A 25,549-nucleotide genomic window follows, 5' to 3' on the forward strand; every position below is an offset into this window, starting at 1 on the left:
AACCTTTATATCAACATATCTGTTTTCAAACTTAGATAAATTTTCCCGCCAAATCGCATCAGTATATACTACCAACAAATTGTGTTTATACTTGAAACCGGAATATTTCAGGAGAATGGAAGGCAAGTCTGGGTTTTTTTCAAATGTGATACAACAAACGGGTTTTTTAAAAGAAATTAAAGAAATATTCAAAAGAGACAAATTTCATGATTGAATTATCAAAATGATTAAGGTACCATTTTTTTTATTTTTTATTTTTTGCATCTTGGATAAAAATTGCACAGTAGGTCTAAACACTTTTATACAATTGTATATTAATACACTTATAAATACAAAAATAGTTTTACTCAAAAATTTTGTTAAAATATTAATTGTACCATGACAATTAATCTTTATATTGATGAATTATGAATTGTGTGATGACCATTTTATAATATCAAACTTAATGAAACATGAACTGTATGATCACTCAATGATATTAAAATTAATGAAATAGGAACTGTACATTTGTATGATCACCATAAGTATTTATATCAATGATATACACAGTTTATGATGATTAATATCTCCATATGGCTGTCATTTGACCTCATTTATGAAAACACATGATGACTTGTCTTAAACTTAACACAATGTACATGAACCACATACCCCTGACCGTTTTATCACAAACCGTTACGACTTTTAGAGATAAGGCTACCCAAAATACTCCCAAGGTCTGTCACATATGCTATCTCCATATTATGATGGTAAAAAAATATTTTACAAAATATAAACCTTTGCCTCCGTTAGCTAATGTTTTGAGAGCAGAAAGCGGCAGCACAAAAAAGATTCTGTTCACACACTATGAACCACACATTAACCCTGATATAACACATGTGTGAAAAAACGGAATGAACAGCTAGAGACTTTCGTAATAAAACTTTACTATATTTACAGTTGGCAGATCCCTCTTAACATAATATCACTCCTCCGACAGTCACTGGTATGTTACATTCCTATCTTCATGACTACATGTATAACATAATATCACTCTGACAGTCACTGGTATGTTACATTCCTATCTTCATGACTATAACCTTGGACTTAAGCATCAAACTATATATATAATTAGTTTGTTCTGTAATCAACCAACTTTGATACATTTGTACACCAAACAAAGCATCTTACCCGACAATCTCGCACTTATTTATACACATGACCTTTGACCCCGAGTTACCTAGTATGACTATAATACATATCTTTATGCCAATAAAGGTATTGTTGTTATATTTATTTCGATATTGCCATGGCAGAAATTTTAATAACCTTTTTCTTAGTAATTAAATAAATTTCTATGAAAAAAAGTACATAATTTTCATACCTTTAAGTAAATGTAATGTTTTCACCACACTAACTTTATATCTTTCAAGACAAATATGCCCAGTGTTCAATTCAGTAAGTAAAATCACCAAATTGTATATTAACTGTACTACCGATAAATAACTGCCAAGTCAGCTGCGTTCATAGAGACCAACCTAAGAATGACCTTCACGATATACACAGATTACAGTAGATTTTGAAATCTCCGGCATTTCCACTGCTTATATATCTAATCACTGAAAATGTTTAAAAATCACTGTTTCCAGTTTTAAATATTAGTTGCTGATTGAGTTAGTTCCTCCAAAAAGTAAACAATTACTGTATATTGTATAATTTCTATGTCAAACTTTCTCAGGCTCAAAAGTTACCTGGTTTTGTTCCTGGAAAAAAATTATAGAGTTTAAAATCACACGACAATATGTTAGTAGTCAACATGAGGAAGTAAGTTTTTAACAAAAGGGAAAGTTGTGGTGTTGAACTTAGTGAAATAGTGCTTTATGCTTCACTGTATATGACGCAGAAAATGTGACGCATAAAATGTAGACGAAATATCACTCACACAATATAGACTTAATATCGCTTGTATTGCCATTACATTAATGAATAAGAAAGACTTTGCACTTTGCACTCACAGCAAATTTGTGTTTTATTCGTTGTCACTTTGTTTTTCTGTGATGAATTTCGCGACTCCGTCAATCTGATGATAAATATACACGTTATATGACGTCTAAAATAACATTTTAGGTCCTTGACCTACTTACACAGTTACAACTTCAAAATCACTCTTTATACAATTATCTTGCCTACGCCCTTGAAATGTCATGACAAAATCTAAGTCTCTATAGGGGCTACCTTTACATAAGAGGACACTTTTGATCCTGTGATGTACACCAAAAGAATGACATGGCAGCAGAATGGTAAAATGGACTGGCTTGGAATTGAGGCTTTGTCCCACTGTAATCTCTAAAGACAGTTATCAGCCAAGCGATTGGTCGGTTTCTTATACCTGAAAGCAATTAAATAGCTCATGGACTGTCTTTGATTTTGTCGTGACATACATTTCAGGGGCATGGAGAAGCTATGTGTACCAGGAGTGAAACCAAATCTGATGATGACTCAGTTACTGTAACCCTCATCATAGACAAAAACAATCACCTCTACTCTAATTATCTATAACAATGTCAACTAGCTGTACCCAACTGTACTTATATGTGATCGCGGAAAAACAAACAATATTTTAAGCCTAACAACATAATTCAGCTTGATTCAAACTCAATCCCTCAGTCATTTCTGTACGAAACCCTACAAGGACACGACCGCATCAGACGTCATGATCGTGTGACAAAGTCTTTATACAAACTTTCCTGCAATGAGAATTTGGAGGACATCACACTGATTTAAAGGTCACAAGAACTTCCCGTGATGTCAGACCCTACACCGTAGAATGAGGAATGGAGAGATTTAAGCTTATACAGTCCTACTTTTACATAACATTATATAATACATCAACATTTAAAACAAGCAAAAAACTGTTCATTTTTTTCGTCAACAACAATAACAAAAGTCTTTAAATCACAATACTCAAGATGAAATTAGTAGAATTTTGATGTACTACTCTGCTATAAGCAAACAACCCGGATTAACAAGGGACGATTTTGGAGGGAAAGATTAAGCCTTGTAAAAACCATCTCTTGGACACATTTTTGAAATTTCATATTCCAATGATTCATCAAATTATTCTCATACCCAAACTTATGTTTGGTGCTCAAACTGTCTTTTATTGAAACTTGCTGACTTCTTTCCACACTTTCCATAGGATCAAAGAGAAAACATTTAACACAAGTACCGACAGCAAAATTAATTTTGGCAAAGTACAAATGTACCATTAGCAACATGAAATGATATGAAATTTATTTGAAAGTTTGAGACAGTCTGAATCAGTAACTGATCTAACATGGCTCCTAAGTAAACTGTTCTGGTCTCATTTGTACTTATTACATGACAACTGAAAATAAAATCTGGCTGCTAATTTTTGTTCAATGAAAATATTTAATACTGTTTAATGCTTCTCAAATGAATGAACAAGTTATTTCTGTCAGAGTGTCAATATCACTGGTTCTATATAATATCTCAGTTCCTTGGATACTGTTCTCGAGTAGCACTATCTCAGCACAGGGGTAACACAAGCGTACCTGGCCTCTCTCAGCTTACTGCTGACTCAGCATCCTCTTTAACCCAGCCATCACCACTCTCACTGATAGTTCCACTATCCGGCCACTACCATCATACAAATATCCTACTATCTGCCTCCCACTGCTGGGAACAACAGTTCGTTTGATTATCTACTGAGAATAAAGCTTGATTAAGTAAAGATGGTTGGATTAGAAATCTGAAATGAATGTGGTTGGTTTAACTTCTACATGGCTCCAGGGATCCATTGTGTACATTTTGTATATCAACCCGAGCAAGACCTCATCCAACAAAAACCTTCAACATATATTCATTTGACATTTCAAAGAATTTCCAGAAAACAAACTTCAAGTTAAGAATTGTACACCCATGTGTTGTTTCCAAGCATGTTACAACGACAAACTTCAGCACACATTCCTGCTGCTTCACAAAAAATTTCTCCACAAGGACTTTAATGAGATATTTCATCAAGTCTAGATTGTACACATCATTCCAAGAGTACCCACAGGATTAAGTTGTATGTACGTCCTGACGTGGGGTGTCTGGAGCATCAAGTGGTATCGATGCGAATCATGCGAAGCTTGAAGTTGTCAGCGAGGACACAGGCGGCCTCGTTAGACCCCCCACAGTAGTGAGATGAAGAGAACACTGTGAGTAACTTCCCCTTCTGCTGGACCTGTTAATAGATAAAGCACAAAGCATTGATTGATTAGAGAATCTTTATAGCAACATTGAACATCAAATGGTGCTGATATTTAGATTCTTTCATGCTCAAGGATTTTCAAATCAGGTAAAACCTTTTCTCTTATTCCAATTACCACATAAAGTAAGAAATCACAAAAACACACATCACAATTTCCACAATGTGGCATCTGAATGTTCCCAATTTCGTGGGGTCATATCATTGTTGTACGATTGCGACGTTATGCACAGAAATTTGGACAGTTCTGTCATACACGCACAGAAATGAGATAAAACTTTGTCATGTATTTATTTCCATTGTGACAATGGGAAACATAAAAATGAAGTGGCTATCAGAAATAGTCGCGTTTAACAGCAAAATCAGCATATTGCAACATTGAATTATTAACAAAAAGTTACCTTCCCCAAAGTTCAGAAAAGTACAATAATATCAACTGAATGAATCAATCTTCATTTGACACAAAAATTTGTGTCTGAAATACTTAAGATTTTCATTAAAAATCAAGTTTTCCTAGCTATATATATCAAATACTGTGAAAGTGGAAATTCTTGCATCTGGAGTGTTCGTGTTGTGACTCTTCAAACCACACAGGGTGTGGACATTTTTTATATTCACAACTTCTCTGAAAATGTTTTGGTTTATAATTTATGTATCCTTTCATTTCTTTTGTGAATATTTCACATTATTTTGACTAAAAACAAAATGACAGTCATTTTCACACTGTATCAATTTCTTCTTAAACAGTATTCATTAAGAAGAAGTTTTTTGGTGTTTTTTTGGTTTGTTTGTTTTTTTGTCCTATTACAATTAACAGCTATATATGGTCATTTAAGGACGTGCCAGGTTTTGGTGGTGGAGGAAAGCCAGAGTTCCCGGAGAAAAACCACCACCCAGTCCCTACAGCCAGTACCTGGCGACTGCCCAACGTAGGCCTTGAACCCGCGACCCAGTGGTGGAGGGATAATGGTAGCAGAATGTCAGACGCCTTAACCACTTGGCCACCGAGGCCCCTACTACAAGGAGCTTCCTTTGCGTGTAAAACATCTGAACCTTACTTACCTGGAATCCGTTCTCTTGTACCTCATGGGCACGGATCACATGTGACAGATTGTTTCGCTCGAGAAAGCCAAGCAGGGCATCACAGGAGAAGAAATGGGCGGTACCACGCCGTGTGTTGTAGATAAAGCCGTCGTGATCCTGTAAGTCCTTTATGGTCTCTGGGGTCAACAAGTCATTACTGTAACACAAAGGGAAAAGGTCATCAGGTTGTAACACAGAGGTCACATGGGTGATCAGGTCATTGCACAGAGCCTCTTAGAGGTCATTTGGGGAGTATTTTGAACTAGACATAGACCATGTAAATAGATTCTCAATAGGTTTATACAGAATCAATAACAAGGTCAATTACACTTGATCACACATGACCATATTTAACTTCTAACCCTTTAAGTTAAGAACAGTAGTTTAAGCTTACATGACATCCTCAGTTTTATCATGATTGATTTCAATGTTCCAGCAATGACTGCCCGATATCTTGGATTACGAAACTGGACTAAAACATTTTTACTTCCTGAAATTCTACTTATAAAGTCTATGCGACTAGCATTCAAGTTAAAATTCTGCCAAGACAATGTAGCCTCTATGATCTTGTATGTCTGGAAAAGGACCTAGGTTGTGAACCTGACCCCAGGTGTCACCTTACTCTCCCTGTCCCTCGGGTGCTCTACACTCATAACCTGAGGTAACCTACCTGTACCGATCTCCAGTCCTAGGTTGTTTACCTCAACCCAGGGGACACCTTACTCTCCCTGTCCCTTGGGTACCCTGAGGTAACCTACCTCTACCAATCTCCAGTCCTAGGTTGTGTAACCGACCCCAGGTGTCACCTCACTCTCCCTGTCCTTCGGGTGCTCTACACTCGTACCCTGAGGTAACCTACCTGTACCAATCTCCAGTCCTAGGTTGTGTACCTGACCCCAGGTGTCACCTCACTCTCCGTGTCCCATGGGTGCTCTACACTCGACCCCTGAGGTAACCTACCTGTACTGATCTCCAGTCCTAGGTTGTTTACCTGACCCCAGGTGTCACCTTACTCTCCCTGTCCCTCGGGTGCACTACACTCATACCCTGAGGTAACCTACCTGTATCGATCTCCAGTCCTAGGTTGTGTACCTGACCCCAGGTGTCACCTTACTCTCCGTGTCCCATGGGTGCTCTACACTCGAACCCTGAGGTAACCTACCTGTACTGATCTCCAGTCCTAGGTTGTGTACCTGACCCCAGGTGTCACCTTACTCTCTCTGTCCCTCGGGTGCTCTACACTAGAACTCTGAGGTAACCTACCTGTACCGATCTCCAGTCCTAGGTTGTTTACCTCAACCCAGGTGACACCTTACTCTCCCTGTCCCTTGGGTACCCTGAGGTAACCAACCGGTACCGATCTCCAGTCCTAGGTTGTTTACCTGACCCCAGGTGTCACCTTACTCTCCCTGTCCCTCAGGTGCTCTACACTCGAACTCTGAGGTAACCTACCTGTACCGATCTCCAGTCCTAGGTTGTTTACCTGACCCCAGGTGTCACCTTCCTCTCCCTGTCCCTTGGGTACCCTGAGGTAACCAACCGGTACCGATCTCCAGTCCTAGGTTGTTTACCTGAACCCAGGTGACACCTTACTCTCCCTGTCCCTTGGGTGCCCTGAGGTAACCAACCGGTACCGATCTCCAGTCCTAGGTTGTTTACCTGCCCCCAGGTGTCACCTTACTCTCCCTGTCCCTCGGGGGCTCTACACTCATACCCTGAGGTAACCTACCTGTCCCGATCTCCAGTCCTAGGTTGTTTACCTGACCCCAGGTGTCACCTTCCTCTCCCTGTCCCTCGGGTGCTCTACACTCGAACTCTGAGGTAACCTACCTGCACCGATCTCCAGTCCTAGGTTGTGTACCTGACCTCAGGTGTCACCTTACTCTCCCTGTCCCTCGGGTGCTCTACACTCATACCCTGAGGTAACCTACCTGACGGGATCACTCCACAGGATCTCCCAGGCCAGGGGACTGTCGATCTCCGGGTCCTTCAACGGTACAGGAACTTTGTTGATCTTCTCGATAAATCCTCCGTCATTGTCATTGCTAGGGATCCCTCCGTGTACACAGAACACCTTCAACATACAGTATTATATAAATACATTTTTACCAGGAAAACACAAATTAAATAAAAGTGCAATTTTGTACACAGAAACAGCAAAACTAGAGTTCCACCAGGCAAAGCAAAATAAATGAAGTATTTTTTTACACTTAAGAAAACATCTATAATAGTTAAAATGAAACCACTTCCTATCTTCTATATATATCACCTGTAAAACAAAGTACAACATAAGCCCTAAGAAGTTGTCATTCTGATAGAGGGCTATTTAGAACCATAGACTAATTAAAGGTTTAGTGCAAAAGTTCTACCAAACAAACTTGTAACAAGAACATAAACCAAGGTTTGACCTGGTGTAATGTGAACACCATGTAGTACTTCTTACCTAACTCATATGTAGGACTGCAGTTAACACTCAGTGTGTCTGTGACTTAGTCCACTTACCCGGTCATCAACAGTGGCGGCAATAGGCATCACATCAAAACAATCGTTTACCGCCTCCCAAATCTGTAGGCCGATGGTGTCCCCAAATTTAGACAGACATTCCCTAAAACACAAACAGAATTGTCCCCTTCATCCTTATGAATATCGGGCTTGGCTTTGACCTTTGTTTAACAATAAAGCCTGTTACTATTTCATCAAACTTGAATAAAGAAAGTCTACAAAGTTTGGTATTAATACTTATCATATCGGTTACTTCTTTCTTCAGAAACCAAAGTAAGACATCACTGTTTGGAAAAAATCCTTTTGTGATCAAAATGCCACATAGTAAGAATAAAGGTCTAATTGTCTATAAATAGGTCAAGGTCCAAGATACATACGATTTAAACGAAAACATTTCCTGTACACTTCGGAGTTCATGGTTTCCTCTCAACAAGTAAAACTTGCCAGGTGCCAGTAACTTCTGGGCAAACAGATATGATACAACCTACAAAATAAACAAAAACAAAAAATAATGAAAAAAATGTCATCCACAAAGTAGCGTTTATTAAAATGAACATCTTTTCTCCTCATTCCAGATGTTCCAGACAACTTAGTTCTGGTTCAATCTACATATGATGTAAAATAATGTAAAGATACAAAAAACTAGAGGCAACAGCTAAAATTATGAATATTAGTATAACCAACAGGAGTTCACACTCAGGGAGTTTGTGACCAGAAAAGTGTGAATGAATGAAAAGGTTTAAAAATAATAATTAATGAAAAGGTTTAAAAATATTAAAACTGCTATTAAAATGTATCCATGAATGATTTTTAGGTCAAAATTTACCTTGGCTTACTTATGTACTTCCTATAAGATACAGAAATAGTCGTTATAACCTTTTTATTTTTTAAACATTGTACCAAAATACTCCAGTCCGAGTCATCAAAATGTTTGCCCTTAACCTCTACTTTGTATGTCTTCTGATCTGAATCATCCTGTTGGACCATACTTTCACTGATCAGCACTCTCTGATCTGAATCATCATGTTGGACCATACTTCCACTGATCAGCACTCTCTGATCTGAATCATTCTGTTGGGCCATACTTCCACTGATCAGCACTCTCTGATCTGAATCATCCTGTTGGACCATACTTTCACTGATCAGCACTTTCTCATCTGAATCATCCTGTTGGACCATACTTTCACTGATCAGCACTTTCTGATCTGAATCATCCTGTTGGACCATACTTTCACTGATCAGCACTCTATCATCTGAATCATCCTGTTGGACCATACTTCCATTGATCAGCACTCTCTGATCTGAATCATCCTGTTGGACCATACTTTCACTGATCAGCACTTTCTGATCTGAATCATCCTGTTGGACCATACTTTCACTGATCAGCACTCTATCATCTGAATCATCCTGTTGGACCATACTTTCACTGATCAGCACTTTCTGATCTGAATCATCCTGTTGGACCATACGTCCACTCAGCACTCTCTGATCGGAGTCACCCTGTTGGACCATACTTCCAATCTGCACTCTCTGCTCTTAATCATCCTGTTGGACCATACTTCCAATCTGCACTCTCTGATCTTAATCATCCAGTTGGACCATACTTCCACTCTGCACTCTCTGATCGGAGTCACCTTGTTGGACCATACTTCCACTCAGCACTCTCTGATCGGAGTCATCCTGTTGGACCATACTTCCAATCTGCACTCTCTGATCTTAATCATCCAGTTGGACCATACTTCCGCTCTGCACTCTCTGATCGGAGTCACCCTGTTGGACCATACTTCCACTCATCACTCTCTGATCAAAGTCACCCTGTTGGACCATACTTCCACTCAGCACTCTCTGATTTGAGTCACCGTGTTGGACCAAACTTCCACGCAGCACTCCCTGATTGAGGCCATCCTGTTGGACCAAGCTTCCAGTCAGCACTCTCTGATCGGAGCCACTCTGTTGGACCATCCTTCCAATCTGCACTCTCTGATGGTAGTAACCCTGTTGGACCATTCTTCCCCTCATCACTCTCTGATTGGAGTCCCCCTGTTGGCCCATACTTCCACTCAGTGGACCATACTTCCACGCAGCACTCCCTGATTGTAGTCACCCTGTTGGATCACTCTACCACTCAGCCCTCTCTGATTGGAGTAACCCTGTTGGACCATGCTTCCACACAGCACTCCCTGATTTGAGTCACCGTGTTGGACCAAACTTCCACGCAGCACTCTCTGGTTGGAGTCACCCGTTGGACCATACTTCAAATGATCAGCACTCTCTGATGGTAGTAACCCTGTTGGACCATGCTTCCCCTCAGCACTCTATGATCGGAGTCACCCTGATGTACTATATTTCCACACACCACTCTCTGATTGGATTCACCCTGTTGGACCAGATCGGAGTCACCCTTGTTGGACCATACTTCCCCTCAGCCCTCTCTGATTGGAGTCTCCCTGTTGGACTATATTTCCACACACCACTCTCTGATTGGAGTAACCCTGTTGGACCATTCTTCCACTCAGCACTCACTGATTGGAGTCACCCTGTTGGGCCATACTTCCACTCAGCGCTCTCTGATTGGAGTAACCCTGTTGGACCACACTCCAATCAGAGAGAGCTGAGGGGGAGTATGGTCCAACAGTGTGACTCCAATCAGATAGTGCTGAGTGGAAGGTTGGGCCAACATGGTGACTCCAAACAGAGAGTGCTGTGTTCATGATAGACAGGCATTCACTGAAGACAGGGGGTTGTGATAGACAGGAGTTCACTGAAGACATGTGGTTATTATAGACAGGCGTTCACTGAAGACAGGGGGTTGTGATAGACAGGCATTCACTGAAGACAGGTGGTCACTATATGTGGATGAGGTCCACATATAGTGACCACCTGTCTTCAGTGAACACCTGTCTATAATAACCACATGTCTTCAGTGAATGCCTGTCTATCACAACCCCCTGTCTTCAGTGAACGCCTGTATATCACAACCACCTGTCTTCAGTGAACGCCTGTATATCACAACCCCCTGTCTTCAGTGAACGCCTGTCTATCACTGAAGACAGGTGGTCACTATATGTGGATGAGGTCCACATATAGTGACCACCTGTCTTCAGTGAACGCCTGTCTATCACAACCCCCTGTCTTCAGTGAACGCCTGTATATCACAACCACCTGTCTTCAGTGAACGCCTGTATATCACAACCCCCTGTCTTCAGTGAACACCTGTCTATCACAACCACCTGTCTTCAGTGAACACCTGTCTATAACAAACACATGTCTTCAGTGAACTCCTGTCTATCACAACCCCCTGTCTTCAGTGAATGCCTGTCTATCACAACCCCCTGTCTTCAGTGAACACCTGTCTATCACAACCCCCTGTCTTCAGTGAACACCTGTCTATAATAACCACATGTCTTCAGTGAACTCCTGTCTATCACAACCACCTGTCTTCAGTGAACGCCTGTCTATCACAACCACCTGTCTTCAGTGAACACCTGTCTATCACAACCCCCTGTCTTCAGTGAACACATGTCTATAACAAACACATGTCTTCAGTGAATGCCTGTCTATCATGAACACAGCACTCTCTGCTTGGAGTCACCCGTTGGACCATACTTCTACTCAGCAGTCTCTGATCGGAGTCTCCCTGTTGGACTAGACTGCCACTCAGCACTCTCTCATTGGAGTCACCCTGTTGGACAAAACTTCCACTCAGCCCTCTCTGATTGGAGTCCCCCTGTTGGACTATACTTCCAAGCAGCACTCTCTGATTTGAGTCACCCTGTTTGACCATACTTCCACACTGCACTCTCTGATCTGAGTCACCCTGTTGGGCCATACTTCCCCTCAGCGCTCTCTGATTGGCGTCACCCTGTTGGACCATCCTTCCAATCTGCACTCTCAGATCTTAATCATCCTGGTGTACCATACTTCCACTCAGTGGACCATACTTCCACGCAGCACTCCCTGATTTGAGTCACCCTGTTGGGCCATACTTCCACTCAGCGCTTTCTGATTGGAGTCACCCGTTGGACCGTACTTCCACTCAGCATTCTCTGATTGGAGTCCCCCGGTTGGACCATACTTCTACTCAGCAGTCTCTGATCGGAGTCTCCCTGTTGGACTAAACTTCCACTCAGCTCTCTCTGATCGGAGTCTCCCTGTTGGACTAAACTTCCACTCAGCACGCTCTGATTGGAGTCTCCCTGTTGGACTAAACTTCCACTCAGCACACTCTGATTGGAGTCACCCTATTGGGCCATACTTCCACTCTGCTCTCTCTGATCGGAGTCTCCCTGTTGGACTAGACTGCCACTCAGCACTCTCCTTCCACACAGCACTCCCTGATTGGAGTCACCCTATTGGACCATACTTCCAATCTGCATTCTCTGATCTTAATCATCCAGTTGGACCATACTTCTACTCAGCAGTCTCTGATCGGAGTCCCCCTGTTGGACCATAGTTCCAAACTGCACTCTCTGATCGGAGCCACTCTGTTGGACCATCCTTCCAATCGGCACTCTCTGATCGGAGTCTCCCTGTTGGACTAAACTTCCACTCAGCACGCTCTGATTGGAGTCTCCCTGTTGGACTAGACTGCCACTCAGCACTCTCTTATTGGAGTCACCCTGAGGGACCATACTTCCACTTAGCACTCTCTGATTGGTGTCACCCTGTTGGACAAAACTTCCCCTCAGCGCTCTCTGATTGGAGTAACCCTGTTGGACCATGCTTCCCCTCTGCGCTCTCTGATCGGAGTCCCCCTGTTGGACCAAACTACCACTCAGCGCTCTCTGATTGAAGTCACCCTGTCGGACCATACTTCCACGCAGCACTCTCTGATGGTAGTAACCCTGTTGGACCATTCTTCCAATCTGCACTCTCAGATCTTAATCATCCTGGTGTACCATACTTCCACTCTGCACTCTCTGATCGGAGTCACTCTGTTGGACCATACTTCCCCTCAGCACTCTCTGATCGGAGTCACCCTGTTGGACTATATTTCCACACAGCACTCTCTGATCGGAGTCACCCTGTTGGACCATACTTCCACACAGCACTCTCTGATTGGTGTCACCCTGTTGGACTTTACTTCCACACAGCACTCTCTGATTGGAGTCACTCTGTTGGACCAAACTTATACTCAGCACTCTCTGATTTGAGTCACCCTGTTGGACCAAACTTCCACTCAGCACTCTCTGATTGGAGTCACCCTGTTGGACTTTACTTCCACACAGCACTCTCTGATTGGAGTCACCCTGTTGGACCAAACTTCCACTCAGCACTCTCTGATTGGAGTCACCCTGTTGGACTTTACTTCCACACAGCACTCTCTGATTGGAGTCACCCTGTTGGACCAAACTTCCACTCAGCACTCTCTGATTGGAGTCACCCTGTTGGACTTTACTTCCACACAGCACTCTCTGATTGGAGTCACCCTGTTGGACCAAACTTCCACTCAGCACTCTCTGATTGGAGTCACCCTGTTGGACTATACTTCCACACAGCACTCTCTGATTGGAGTCACCCTGTTGGACCAAACTTCAACTCAGCACTCTCTGATTGGAGTCACCCTGTTGGACTTTACTTCCACACAGCACTCTCTGATCGGAGTCACCCTGTTGGACCAAACTTCCACTCAGCACTCTCTGATTGGAGTCACTCTGTTGGACTTTATTTCCACACAGCACTCTCTGATTGGAGTCACCCTGTTGGACCATACTTCCACTCAGCACTCTCTGATTGGAGTCACCCTGTTGGACCATACTTCCACTCAGCACTCTCTGATTGGAGTCACCCTGTTGGACTATACTTCCACTCAGCACTCTCTGATTGGAGTCACCCTGTTGGACCATACTTCCACTCAGCACTCTCTGATTGGAGTCACCCTGTTGGACCAAACTTCCACTCAGCACTCTCTGATTGGAGTCACCCTGTTGGACTATACTTCCACACAGCACTCTCTGATCGGAGTCACCCTGATGTTTGTTCCTATCTCATCGCCATACTCCCTAGATCTGAATTCCCCAAGTGTTTGACCCCTAACCTGAACCTCTCATGATCTTTGTCACTCTGAGGCTTTTTTCATCTACTTCAACACTGTACCGTCTCTAATAGTCTATTGTTTATCCCTCTGATCTGAATAACTCTAGTGTTTTCTCTGTACCTACATCCTGCCATACCCCGATGTTTGTTCCTTACCTCCACGCCGAACTCTCCCCGATCCACATAGTCCCCGAGGAACAGGAAGGAGGCAGGTGTCAGTAGAGGACCCATCCTCCACAGTGCTTTCTCAAAACACACCAGATCCCGATAGTTTCCATGGATATCCCCTAAACAAAGAGCAATTAATGTATTGTATGTTTGGTTCTGATACCAAATAAAGAATATTTCTATTTCCTTGCATTCTCAAATTTCAACAACAGTCATTTTTAGAACACGCAACCTAGAAGGGTTTCTTCACCTTGCAATATTTGAAGACTTAGCTCCCTGGCAAGGTTTTGTCTCAGAAGCTGAAATGTCTATAAGTAACTTACTTATACCTTAGATATTTTGTATCCTCTGGAATTTGCTATACAGATTTTTTTTCTATACATATATTTACTTCCATACATATCTTTACTGAATGAAGTGAGCGACATACACATCACCCAACTTACTGTGAGTGACCTCCCCTTAACTTTACACAAATTTGAGTTACCTCCCCTTAGCTATACACAAATTTGAATTACCAGCCCTGGAAAAGCTTGAACATTGGGAACAGACAACTGAATATAAAAATGCTGGGCCATTTTGCAACTTTACCTACAGGTACAAATGTTTATGCTGAAAAATCGTCTTAATTACCAAGGATGTAAACCGGGGATTTTAATTTGATCAGCCTAGGTTCACTGCTCAGGGTGTCCTTGAGCTGCCGACACAAGGTCAGCAAACATTTAGCGAGGGCACCCCGTTCAACTTGGCCCCAGTCATACTGGCTCTGTAATCATAACAAAACATCTGTTGTCAATATCAGGTGTGAGCTGAAACAACCGCCAATATTACCAGGTCATATGTTAATATTACCAGGTCATATGTAACCATTACGTAACCATTGTCACAACAACTAAAACTATATAATCATTTCTGAAATTTTGTCAAATATTCTTTTAAAAATTAATGAAACCGAGTCATGTGATAATTTAACCAAGAGAAAAATTCTTTGTGACATTTAATGAGACCGTTATAATAATCCATATCTGTGTTTAAAAGTCTGACTCGAAATTTCACCCAGTGTAAGGAGCAGAAGTCAGATGCTTTAGACCACATCTATGGCTGTTTTAGGTCGTATGGCTTACCAATCTGACTCAACTTTCTTCACTGTGAATTATGAACATTTACCTGCCAATCAAACATTCAACTGATCTCATCCTCCGAGTCACTCATACCTTTGCTTGATTTCCATTGTCCCCTTTTATGGATCGCTCAAAGTAGCGAAGTCCTGTCAACATCTCGTTCGGGTGGGATCTCTGAAATACAGAGAAGCCAAGATGAAAAAAAGATACATTTTTCAAATTATTATTTGGGTGAATGAAAGCAACTTTTTTTCCTTAAAAATATGAAAATTTACATTTAAAACGTCAAAGTTATTCAAATAGTATAAACAGTAATTTCCATCACATCCATACCTGGTTGAAGGAGTCGATGGAGGACATTCGTTGGAAGCGGGAAATATCTCCTTCAAGGTGACTCATAGCACTTTCTGCCACAGCAGTTGTACCTGGCACGGACACAAACAACTCACAACATGTTAGTTCATATCAAACGGCAATCATACATGTGATGACTGCGGAACACAAATATATTACAAGAACCAGAACCAGAAGAACCAGTACTAACACAATATGTCTTCTCATTCGAAGGGGAGACACAAATACCCTTTAACAGATTTTCTTTTTTTCTCTCTCTCTGGTAGATCATATTTGTAACCATCTACATCTCACCTTGCAGGTCCCAGAGTTTGATAACGTCCGACAGGAAGCCGGTTCGCCTCACTTTGACTGTGTGTGTGGCTAACTCGTATTTGGGTTGAAGTCCGTGGTGTTTACCCGACATCACCGGCCGACCCTCCGGCAACTTGAACACGTCTGCATCAGGATCTGCAATAACATTGGGATTTAGTATTGTTAACTGTATACAAAGGAAGGACATTATGATACAAATGTTCAGTCTGGGGCGATAAAATGTAAAAGTAGAGGGGTTTCTCTTTAAACTGTTCAAAGAGTAAAAATATTTTTGTTGACAATAATTCTACAACATACACTGTATAGTGCCTCAAATAATGTATCGACATGTGAGTATTTGACAGCTGATTCAGTCAACTTAAAATCAGCGAAAAGCAGTAAATGTATGGTGGATTATCAAGTGTTTTAAAGTTTTCTATAAAAGATTCTTATTAATTCCACAAAAAGTTTAGAAAAATGAATTTCCTAAAAGATTTTTTTTCTCAAATTGAACCAATATTGAAAAAATAATTCAATTTTCTTTAAAGTACCTGTAACAAAACTATAAAAGGTGGCCAGTTTTTATTTACTTGTGTCTAAAATGTGAGTCTTACCGGTCATATTGAGTTTCTTCGGAGGCGAGAACTTCATGGCGTCCATCAGTTTGGGACGATATCTCTTTGAGGGTGGTTCTGTCTCCTCTTCTCTCTGGGGGGACGACAAACTCCCATCTGAGGAACTGTAGAAATATGATAGCAAAATTCACACAGTTATTTCCATCCAATTTTAGGATCTCCTCGGGGACTATTCCGAGTCAGAAAATAAAAATTTAAGACCGTCTGATTTTTTCATTTTCACTTTTAATCCTGTCACATCTAATTATATAATGATAAATCACCTCATACATTCATAGATACACAGGTTTTCGACTTTCTTCTGTAACAATATTTCTTAAAATCCATTTAGTGATCAATTCAAACAAATTTGTCAGTAACCTCAGGCTATTTCTTTATATATTAGGGTCCTTTCTGTACCTGGATAGCAGTACCGGGAAGTCTAAGACTTAGAAAGACTACACTATATCTTTGTATGATGTATTATCTTAACTTCCTTTGTTCTTTATTTTTTACCCTCCAATAAAATTTGAGAAATAGTTAAAAGGAATCATATTTGATGTCAGTGACTGGACTTGGTCATAAATGTACATATTGTATGAACTAGTGGACCTCATCCACATATAGTGACCACCTGTCTTCAGTGAACGCCTGTCTATCACAACCACCTGTCTTCAGTGAATGCCTGTCTATCACAACCACCTGTCTTCAGTGAACACCTGTCTATAATAACCACATGTCTTCAGTGAATGCCTGTCTATCATGACCACCTGTCTTCAGTGAACACCTGTATATCACAACCACCTGTCTTCAGTGAACACCTGTCTATCACAACCACCTGTCTTCAGTGAATGCCTGTCTATCACAACCACCTGTCTTCAGTGAACACATGTCTATAACAAACACATGTCTTCAGTAAATGCCTGTCTATAACAAACACATGTCTATAACAAACACATGTCTTCAGTAAATGCCTGTCTATCACAACCACCTGTCTTCAGTGAACACATGTCTATAACAAACACATGTCTTCAGTGAACACCTGTCTATAACAAACACATGTCTTCAGTGAACTCCTGTCTATCACAACCACCTGTCTTCAGTGAACACCTGTCTATAACAACCACCTGTCTTCAGTGAACTCCTGTCTATCACAACCACCTGTCTATAACAGCTGGTTTACACTGGTTCCTGGAGCAGTTTCAATCATATTTGAAAGAAAAACCTTTCTTTAAAAAGTCTCTTTTTTTTGACAATCTTGAAATATGCAATATTGACCGATAAAAAATACATGTGCGAGGCAAAGAAAACATTCTAAATTTTAATCTAAAACCAGTAAATGACATTCTGCTTCAGTATAATTTACCTTTTTATGGAGGTGAGACTGGAATGTGAGAGACGGAACAACACTGACGTCCCGCGGAACTTAAGCTGGCCCACAGCAGTGAGAAACTCGCCCATGGGCAATTTGTTTTTAGTCTCTGAACCGAAACATCTGAAAAGTCAAAATCAACAGTAATAAATTGATACTTATAAATTTATAAACCAATTATTATGAGAATTTATTTTTATTTCATAGTTTAAAACTTCACATTAATGAACTTCAAGATTGAATCCTCATCCACTGTCTGAATTTTCATCTGATTTTGATAATTAAAATCAGCAAGATTAAGCAATTGTAGTATGGTATGACTTTTGAAATGTTAAATGTCCATTTCCATCAAGTTATGCCTAAAAGCTAAAACACCAAAAAAGTGACACAGAAAAAATGTTTGGAATCACTTATAATTCACAATTGATTATCACCGTTTTTCAAACGATCAAAGATCGGTTACTGATGAATCATAAAAAAAATTTAAACCAGAGAGGATTCACCTAATAGGCTAAAATACTGTGAATGTGTTATTTAAATACTTAATATCTATATGCAGAAATGCTATTTTGATGCATTTGATGGTAAAAGTTATCAGTAAAATTATTTATTTATCAATTTTCAGTTAAATTTCAATTCCCAACAGCCCTTGAAAGCTTCCATGTTGTAGTCAAACCGTGATGGTTCACAGAAAACATGATGGCTTAGTCCTAGCTGAGGTAAAACCATTAAACAGAACAAAGCTAGAGACAACCTTAATCCTATATACAATTAAAACCTGCCACACTACTCCCCCCTTTTTAAATGTGTTCGCCCTCGAACACCAAAACCCAGGTTCTAACTCCCTGTCACCACAGGGAGGGCCCCGGATACCATTTGTAACGGGAAAGAGAATAGTGTGCTTCCACCAGGAATCGAACCCTTGATCTCCAGGTTACTAGTCGGACGCTCTACAACTGAGCTAAAGGGAAATTTCCTGAAGCTAGAAGGCGACCTTTATCCTATGTACAATCAAAACCTACCACACACAGAATAGGTAGCCATTCATACACTGTAGATGTGTTCCTATAATTTGTTTCTGATAATCATTCACCTTCTATGTATGTATTCTAACGAGCTATCTCAGTGATCTATTTATAGAGTGATCGACCAGGCATGGAACACAATCAAGATGATAAATCTATAACATCATTATTTCATCAATTTTAATCGGCCTATAAATGGCCTTTGTTTCAATCGTTACAAATCTTTTATCAAAAGAAGGAACCTTTTACAAGGACTTCTATGGTAAACAATATTTTATCAAAGAAATCTTTTAATATTATATATATATATATATTTATTCATTTTTAAACAATAATAACAGGGAACCATAGATGAAATATCTTTTCCATCAGTTAAAAACTGAGCCAGAAACTACATGTATACTTACTTGGCACTTTTCATGGCATCATCATAAACCGACTCATCGTCGGTGGACAGACCTTTGATCTGACGGATGTCCCGCACCATTTCCCTGTTATGATACATGTTTGATTTACTGGTACATCTTTACTGAAGTCTTTGTCAGAAACGTTCAGAATTCTACTAGCCGGGGAACAAGCCAACACCAGTTGAGATAAATAGGTTAATATTTCTCTGTTTATAACATATTAAACAGTACATTCACTTCAATTTCTTGTCACTGTTTCAGAGTTACCTACCATCCATTGTAAAAACTAGCATCGTAAACTATGCTGTTGTGCATTTAGAACCAAAAACACCATGGAATATTAATGAAGTATTTAACTTATCTTCTGATATGACGAGGACTTTTGCAGATTACTCTCTCAAACAAGAAAACTTTTAATTTAAAAACATTCCAAATTATTATTGCTTCCAAACTTCCTCCTACAGATCCTTTGATTGCAGTAGGCCAGAAGGAGAGCAGGAAAATGTTCAGAAAAGATCATAGCGGTACATGTATTTGAAAAGAATTAAATGGCAAGTGTGGACAAGTAACTAGTATGGCCTGTACTGTGTCACCTTCATCAGATAAATGACAAGTAAAGTGTTGATTCAGCTATGCTAGAAACACAACTGCACTTAGATTTTAGTGTATCGGAGAAACTGGAAGGCAATTTGGGATCTAACTAAGCGAACACTGGATATATACAGAAACCCAAGAGGAACAAAAATTCACCCAATCAGATAGGAAGCAGTCGGAGTCCCAGATCAATAAATCGGCAGTAACAGACCATGCCACACAGGAAAACCATGTTACTGACTGGGATAACTACAAAGTATTGGACAGAAAGGGAAAAATTCAAGCTGCTGATAAAGGAGGTCATCTGAATACACTGCAGGAGGCCAGTTCTGAATCGAGATGAGGGGGGCTCATAGACTCTCGCATATCTATAACCAGGTAATAAAGAAAGTGTAGCTGAATCAGTTTGTTGATTTTATTTATCTGTGGACCTAGTAACAACGAACTCTGATGAAGGTGACAGAATACATACAGTATAAGTCATTGAATTATCTCACAGAAAAACTGGTATTGTTTCATGAACTTTTTTACAATAACAATATAACGGCTTTGAAGCTACTGTTAATTTGTCATAGCCGGATATATAATATAATGTGGAGCTAGGGTGGTTTTGAGGTCACACAATGCAAACTTCACAGCACTAGTTACCTGAATTCTGTAAACTGTAAAGAGTTGTCCATATTTTTGTCATAAAACCGGAAAATGTATCTACATCTCATCTCTGCTGGCATTCCACCGTGTTGTGTGCTGGGTTCAATGGCTGCTAGGCCTAGTAATACTTCCTTAAAGTTGAGCATCCGTCGTTTGTGTGTGTCGAACGCCCTGCAAACAGTTGTTTTACAATATGTGTCAAATCTAAGCACAATCAGGAACTCAATTTAACTAAAGTACTAAACAACAAAGTCTGTGATATCACTAGTCTGTTATAAAGACAATCACACTCCAAAACTTCCTGATGATTCTTTTACCTTCCACTAAGTGAGATATTTTTTGACTAAATTAAGTTCTCCTAATAAAGAAAACTGTATGGCTGTCTTTTTTGCTACCAGCATCTGACATTTTTATATTTTTATCTTATTTTTTTATTTTTTCTTCTTTTCAAATCAGAATTAAATGTGCTAAGGTGACAACAAATTTATCATTCTGAAGAAATCCTCCAACAAGTCTGCCCTCTCACCCTTCCTAAAGAAATATTCCACCAAGTCTGCCCTCTCACCCTACCTAAAGAAATCCTCCACCAAGTCTGCCCTTTCACCCTACCTAAAGAAATTCCCCAACAAGTCTGCCCTCTCACCCTACCTAAGGAAATCCTCCGCCAAGTCTGCCCTCTCACCCTAGCTAAAGAAATTCCCCACCAAGTCTGCCCTCTCACCCTACCTAAAGAAATCCTCCACCAAGTCTGCCCTCTAACCCTACCTAAAGAAATCCTCCACCAAGTCTGCCCTCTCACCCTACCTTAAGAAATCCTCCACCAAGTCTGCCCTCTCACCCTACCTAAAGAAATCCCCCACCAAGTCTGTCCTCTCCCCCTACCTAAAGAAATCCTCCACCAAGTCTGCCCTTTCACCCTACCTAAAGAAATTCCCCAACAAGTCTGCCCTCTCACCCTACCTAAAGAAATCCCCCACCAAGTCTGTCCTCTCCCCCTACCTAAAGAAATCCTCCACCAAGTCTGCCCTTTCACCCTACCTAAAGAAATTCCCCAACAAGTCTGCCCTCTCACCCTACCTAAAGAAATCCTCCACCAAGTCTGCTCTTGCCCCTTTGTGCGTGATGAAAGCTCGAAAAACTTCAAAGTTCATCGTCTGGCTTGGCAAACACCAACTCATGAACTCTTTGAAAAACATGTCTTGTTCTGTAAATGAAAGTAACTAGTAAGAGAAAAGGGATATATTTGGATAATATATTCCAGGCAATTTTACCCTATGTCGAGTCTTAATTAACTTTTATCATTTATGAATCTTTTTTTTACCTTCACCTGGTCTTTTTGAAATTTTGAATATGTAACATATGGTACAAGTACATTTATTAAAATTGTCAAATAGTTATTGGCTGAGAACAGGCAAATAGTGTCATGAGAGTTATCATATAAACTTCAATTAAACAGACTTCCTTTGTTCCTTCTAGATAGGGATCCTTTCAACCAAATTAGGTTGTCTGGCTTCCTTTGTAAAGAAGTTAGTAGGAGTGTAATTCTTACTCTCTATAATTACCCTCTAGGGTTTAACCCTACAGTGAGAAGAAAGCTCTTTAATAACAAATGAGCTTACTTTGAAGCTCTCTAGTCCCAATTAAAAGTCTCTGCAATTATCCTAATAGACAAAATTGTCTGAACCAGCAAACAAATGAAGAAATTACGGTACCTTTCCTGCCAAACTTGGCCGACTTGATGAGCGCCTCCTGTGCTGTAATCTGTGACAGGTCGGTGATAGCTTCCGTGTCCACATACTCAACGTTGGTCTCACTCAGTGAGTTAGTGGGGATGGCCCCTAGTGGACATAGGTCACTACATGATGCATTTACTTTCAGGATTTTCTCCAGTAATTTTAAAACAGGGCCATTGGAAATTTTGGCCCTTGGAAATTTACAATCATTTTGTTTTAATTGGATTTTTTATTTTATTTTGATAATGTTAACATCTTGCCATGTTGTATTTGGGGACAAATGTCTATGACGGTGGAGTTTTAAATGATTTTTTTTTGTATTAATTGATATACTGAGACTAAAATATACAATGTCTGCTTAACTTTTTACTCCAGGATAACACTCCCCCACGCAGTCACATCTAGGTAAGATGCCATTTATAGATATGTAATTTCTTTTGATTTTCACTGAATATAAATCTATGTCAACCCAGGAAAGAGAAAATTGAATACCATTCTGTACTTGTTGGATGAAACTGACTGGTTCTGTTCCTAAAAGTTCAGATGACTTCAGTTTGTCTTCTGTTTGTTCCTCGCTCAACCACACTGCTTCCTTGGCACACTGAAATATACAACCAAGTGTATTGTACGTACTGTAAATACATGTATATTTGTGCATCGAATGTATGCCATACTAACAGAGTGTACAATTAAATTGAAGAAAAAACAATACAAGCATACTGCCATTAACACAACATTAAATATCACACAGAGCCAACAGTAAACAATAAGCTAATTATAATAGAACACTTTATATAGATGCATCTGTCAGCAATGATATCAGAGCAACTGGACCTGTACAGCCCATACTGCTCACTCCCCCATAGACTTATACCTCCCTTCTCCAATAAATTATTTCTCTGGTGTTTACAGTGGGACAGGGTTTCTTAAATTCAGTCAAACCATGCAAAATTTTATAAATGCCCAGTGCTTGCTGCTACCATATCGTTTGTGTTTGGTTTGTTGACACAAGAGCTATACTAACCAGGTCTGGTCTCTCCACAGAATGCATTAGGAACGTTACCAAGACAACCGACGGTGAGTTGACAAAGTGTATGAAGCTGGTCTTCAATAATCCCTTCACTCCAACATCCTGACCTGTCACCTGCTCAATGGAGAGGGACACATTTTACAAACAGAACAAATTAAACATCAATTTGACTTGGGGTCCAAACGGGATGATTCAGATCAGAGGACATACAAACATATTGATGACTCAGACTGGAGTCTGTTGGTGCAATATTTCAAAGTGTTATTAGATAAAAGGTTAATAATATGTTAATGAAAAGGTTATAACAACTATTTCTGTATCTAAAATGAAGTATTATAAGTTAAAAACTTCATCCGAAGTACATACATGTAAATCTTTAATTTCACCGACTCACCTGTTTGGTCAAGACCTCAATCGATCCGCGATTTGATCATTCGTTTTCTATTTTCATGCAATGTGTATTTAGAATACAATCAACCAGTATCTTTTAAAAAGTATTGTTTGCGATTTACATTCATCCATCTTACAACAATTAAAATACCATCTAGAAATTTTCTAGATTTGTATTTGAAAAGAATTTCTACGGTCTCTCCCTACAATCGCATGATAATTGTATGTAGAAACCGACAGTTACCAAAGACTGATTTTTACATGAAAATTAAGTACATTTACAACACATGGTCGAGCAGTCTTAGTTGAATAAGTTTTCAAGCCCAAAAAATCGTTTTAATATGTCAGATGTTTCCCGTTGACGTGCAAGACGATAGGAGACGTACATATGTGACAGGTATTTGGTTATATCGGCCAGGCCTATTTTACCCAAGTGAAATCGGCCCAAGTTAAAATCGGCCCTACTATGTATCTATATGTTAAATACATGGGATTTATACATTTATAAGTAGAATTATATTTAAATAAATACATTAAAGGATTTATTTAATTATGTACTGGTGTTGTTGTTTTGTTTTTATTGCCTTACACAAACAACGATGTTCGCCTACCAGACTGTATGCATCAGCTAACTTCCTCATTAATCATATAAAAAATAATCATTCGAATAATTAAATCTAATTAAATAATGTCAGTGTTTCAGATTACACACAAAATGATAACTATCTTACGCGACGTATATAACAGATTACATTAGTACAGGTTACCTCCCCTTGTGGAACTCGCGACTGAGACAAGGAAATGCAGAAAGGAATTTATTAATTTAAATATGTATGTTCAGAGGTTGATATATAAATGAAACCCAAAGAAAGGGATTCCATGTATACATAGGGCCAATTTTACCTTGGGCCGATTTCACTTGGGTAAATCGAGGCCGTTTTTACCTTGGGCCGATATAACCATAAATCATGTGACAAACTATCCAAAAGTTGGGGACGATCGTTGAAAGTCCTGGACTCTCTCATGCGGCCACGATTACAAATATAATTTTTGGTAGCGATTTGGAAGTTTATATTTGTCAGAGTCTTCATAATGCGTATCATATAAATTGACATCATCTCAGCCGATACCAGCCATCTTTCTCTAAGAAAAGCCATGTATTGCAATGTTAATCATTGTTACACACACACATTTGGAGCTGTTCGTATCTACAAAATTTTACATTTAAACACTAAGATTACTTCTATAATTAGTAAAATGTTTTAAGGTAACGAAACTGCCTGCACAATGTTTATATATAGGCATTTCAGTCAAATCTTCTTCTGTACAGGTGCTTGTCGGCATTTTGATACATGCGTATGCGTTTTGGACGAATAATTAACCGAAACCTTTACTAATGTGACGAATTTGCCGGCACTTACGTTACATGTGGAAATGCCGGGGGGGGGGGAGGGGGTGCACGGGGCACCCCCTTCCAATATCATATCTCCTCCATTGCCATTATGCATATTTAAACATAAATCATTAAATTTATGGTCGTATCACAAATGAGGATGTAAATTGTAGCGTATTTACCTCGTTTGCGATTCGCAGCGCCACATTTTGAAGTGTTTCCCCATCGCCTTTCGTTCCCGTTGGCAGCCATAATCCCTTTTCCGGGATTTGTGTCAACAAAAACTTTGACTCCGCAACATCGTGAAGCAAGACGCTCACAAATTCTAATGCTTTCAATGCTGACATTTCAACGACCTTTCTGTAAATCGCCAACTATTTCAGCCGACACTATTTTCATTTTCCCAGTAGGGAACATGAGCGCTCTCCTACAGAGTAATATCTACGATACTCTAGTAAAATATTTAATTAATATATAATTTAATATATCATAAAATGATACCTATCTGGTCTGCAAAACAAACAATATAT

At 39.8% G+C, this 25,549-nt stretch overlaps 1 protein-coding gene across 1 annotated transcript; it reads right to left on the reverse strand.

Annotated features, from left to right (window-relative positions):
• Positions 1 to 232: 232 nt before the first annotated feature.
• On the reverse strand, positions 233 to 25,458 carry LOC110464056. The gene is made up of 19 exons (XM_021519073.1): positions 25,202 to 25,458; positions 23,231 to 23,350; positions 22,699 to 22,807; positions 22,186 to 22,311; positions 21,551 to 21,677; positions 20,471 to 20,644; positions 19,229 to 19,312; positions 17,791 to 17,919; positions 16,425 to 16,549; positions 15,811 to 15,966; positions 15,496 to 15,587; positions 15,256 to 15,336; positions 14,675 to 14,807; positions 14,030 to 14,160; positions 8,215 to 8,321; positions 7,838 to 7,940; positions 7,267 to 7,409; positions 5,315 to 5,492; positions 233 to 4,228 (listed from the first exon to the last, which is right to left on the reverse strand). The coding sequence occupies exons 1-19, from the start codon at positions 25,364 to 25,366 to the stop codon at positions 4,103 to 4,105; spliced, it is 2,409 nt and encodes an 802-aa protein (XP_021374748.1). The 5' UTR covers positions 25,367 to 25,458; the 3' UTR covers positions 233 to 4,102.
• Between the last annotated feature and the right edge of the window lie 91 nt (positions 25,459 to 25,549).

The sequence above is a fragment of the Mizuhopecten yessoensis genome, unplaced genomic scaffold (assembly GCF_002113885.1).
Source record: "Mizuhopecten yessoensis strain PY_sf001 unplaced genomic scaffold, ASM211388v2 scaffold10953, whole genome shotgun sequence".
Classification (NCBI taxonomy): domain Eukaryota; kingdom Metazoa; phylum Mollusca; class Bivalvia; order Pectinida; family Pectinidae; genus Mizuhopecten; species Mizuhopecten yessoensis.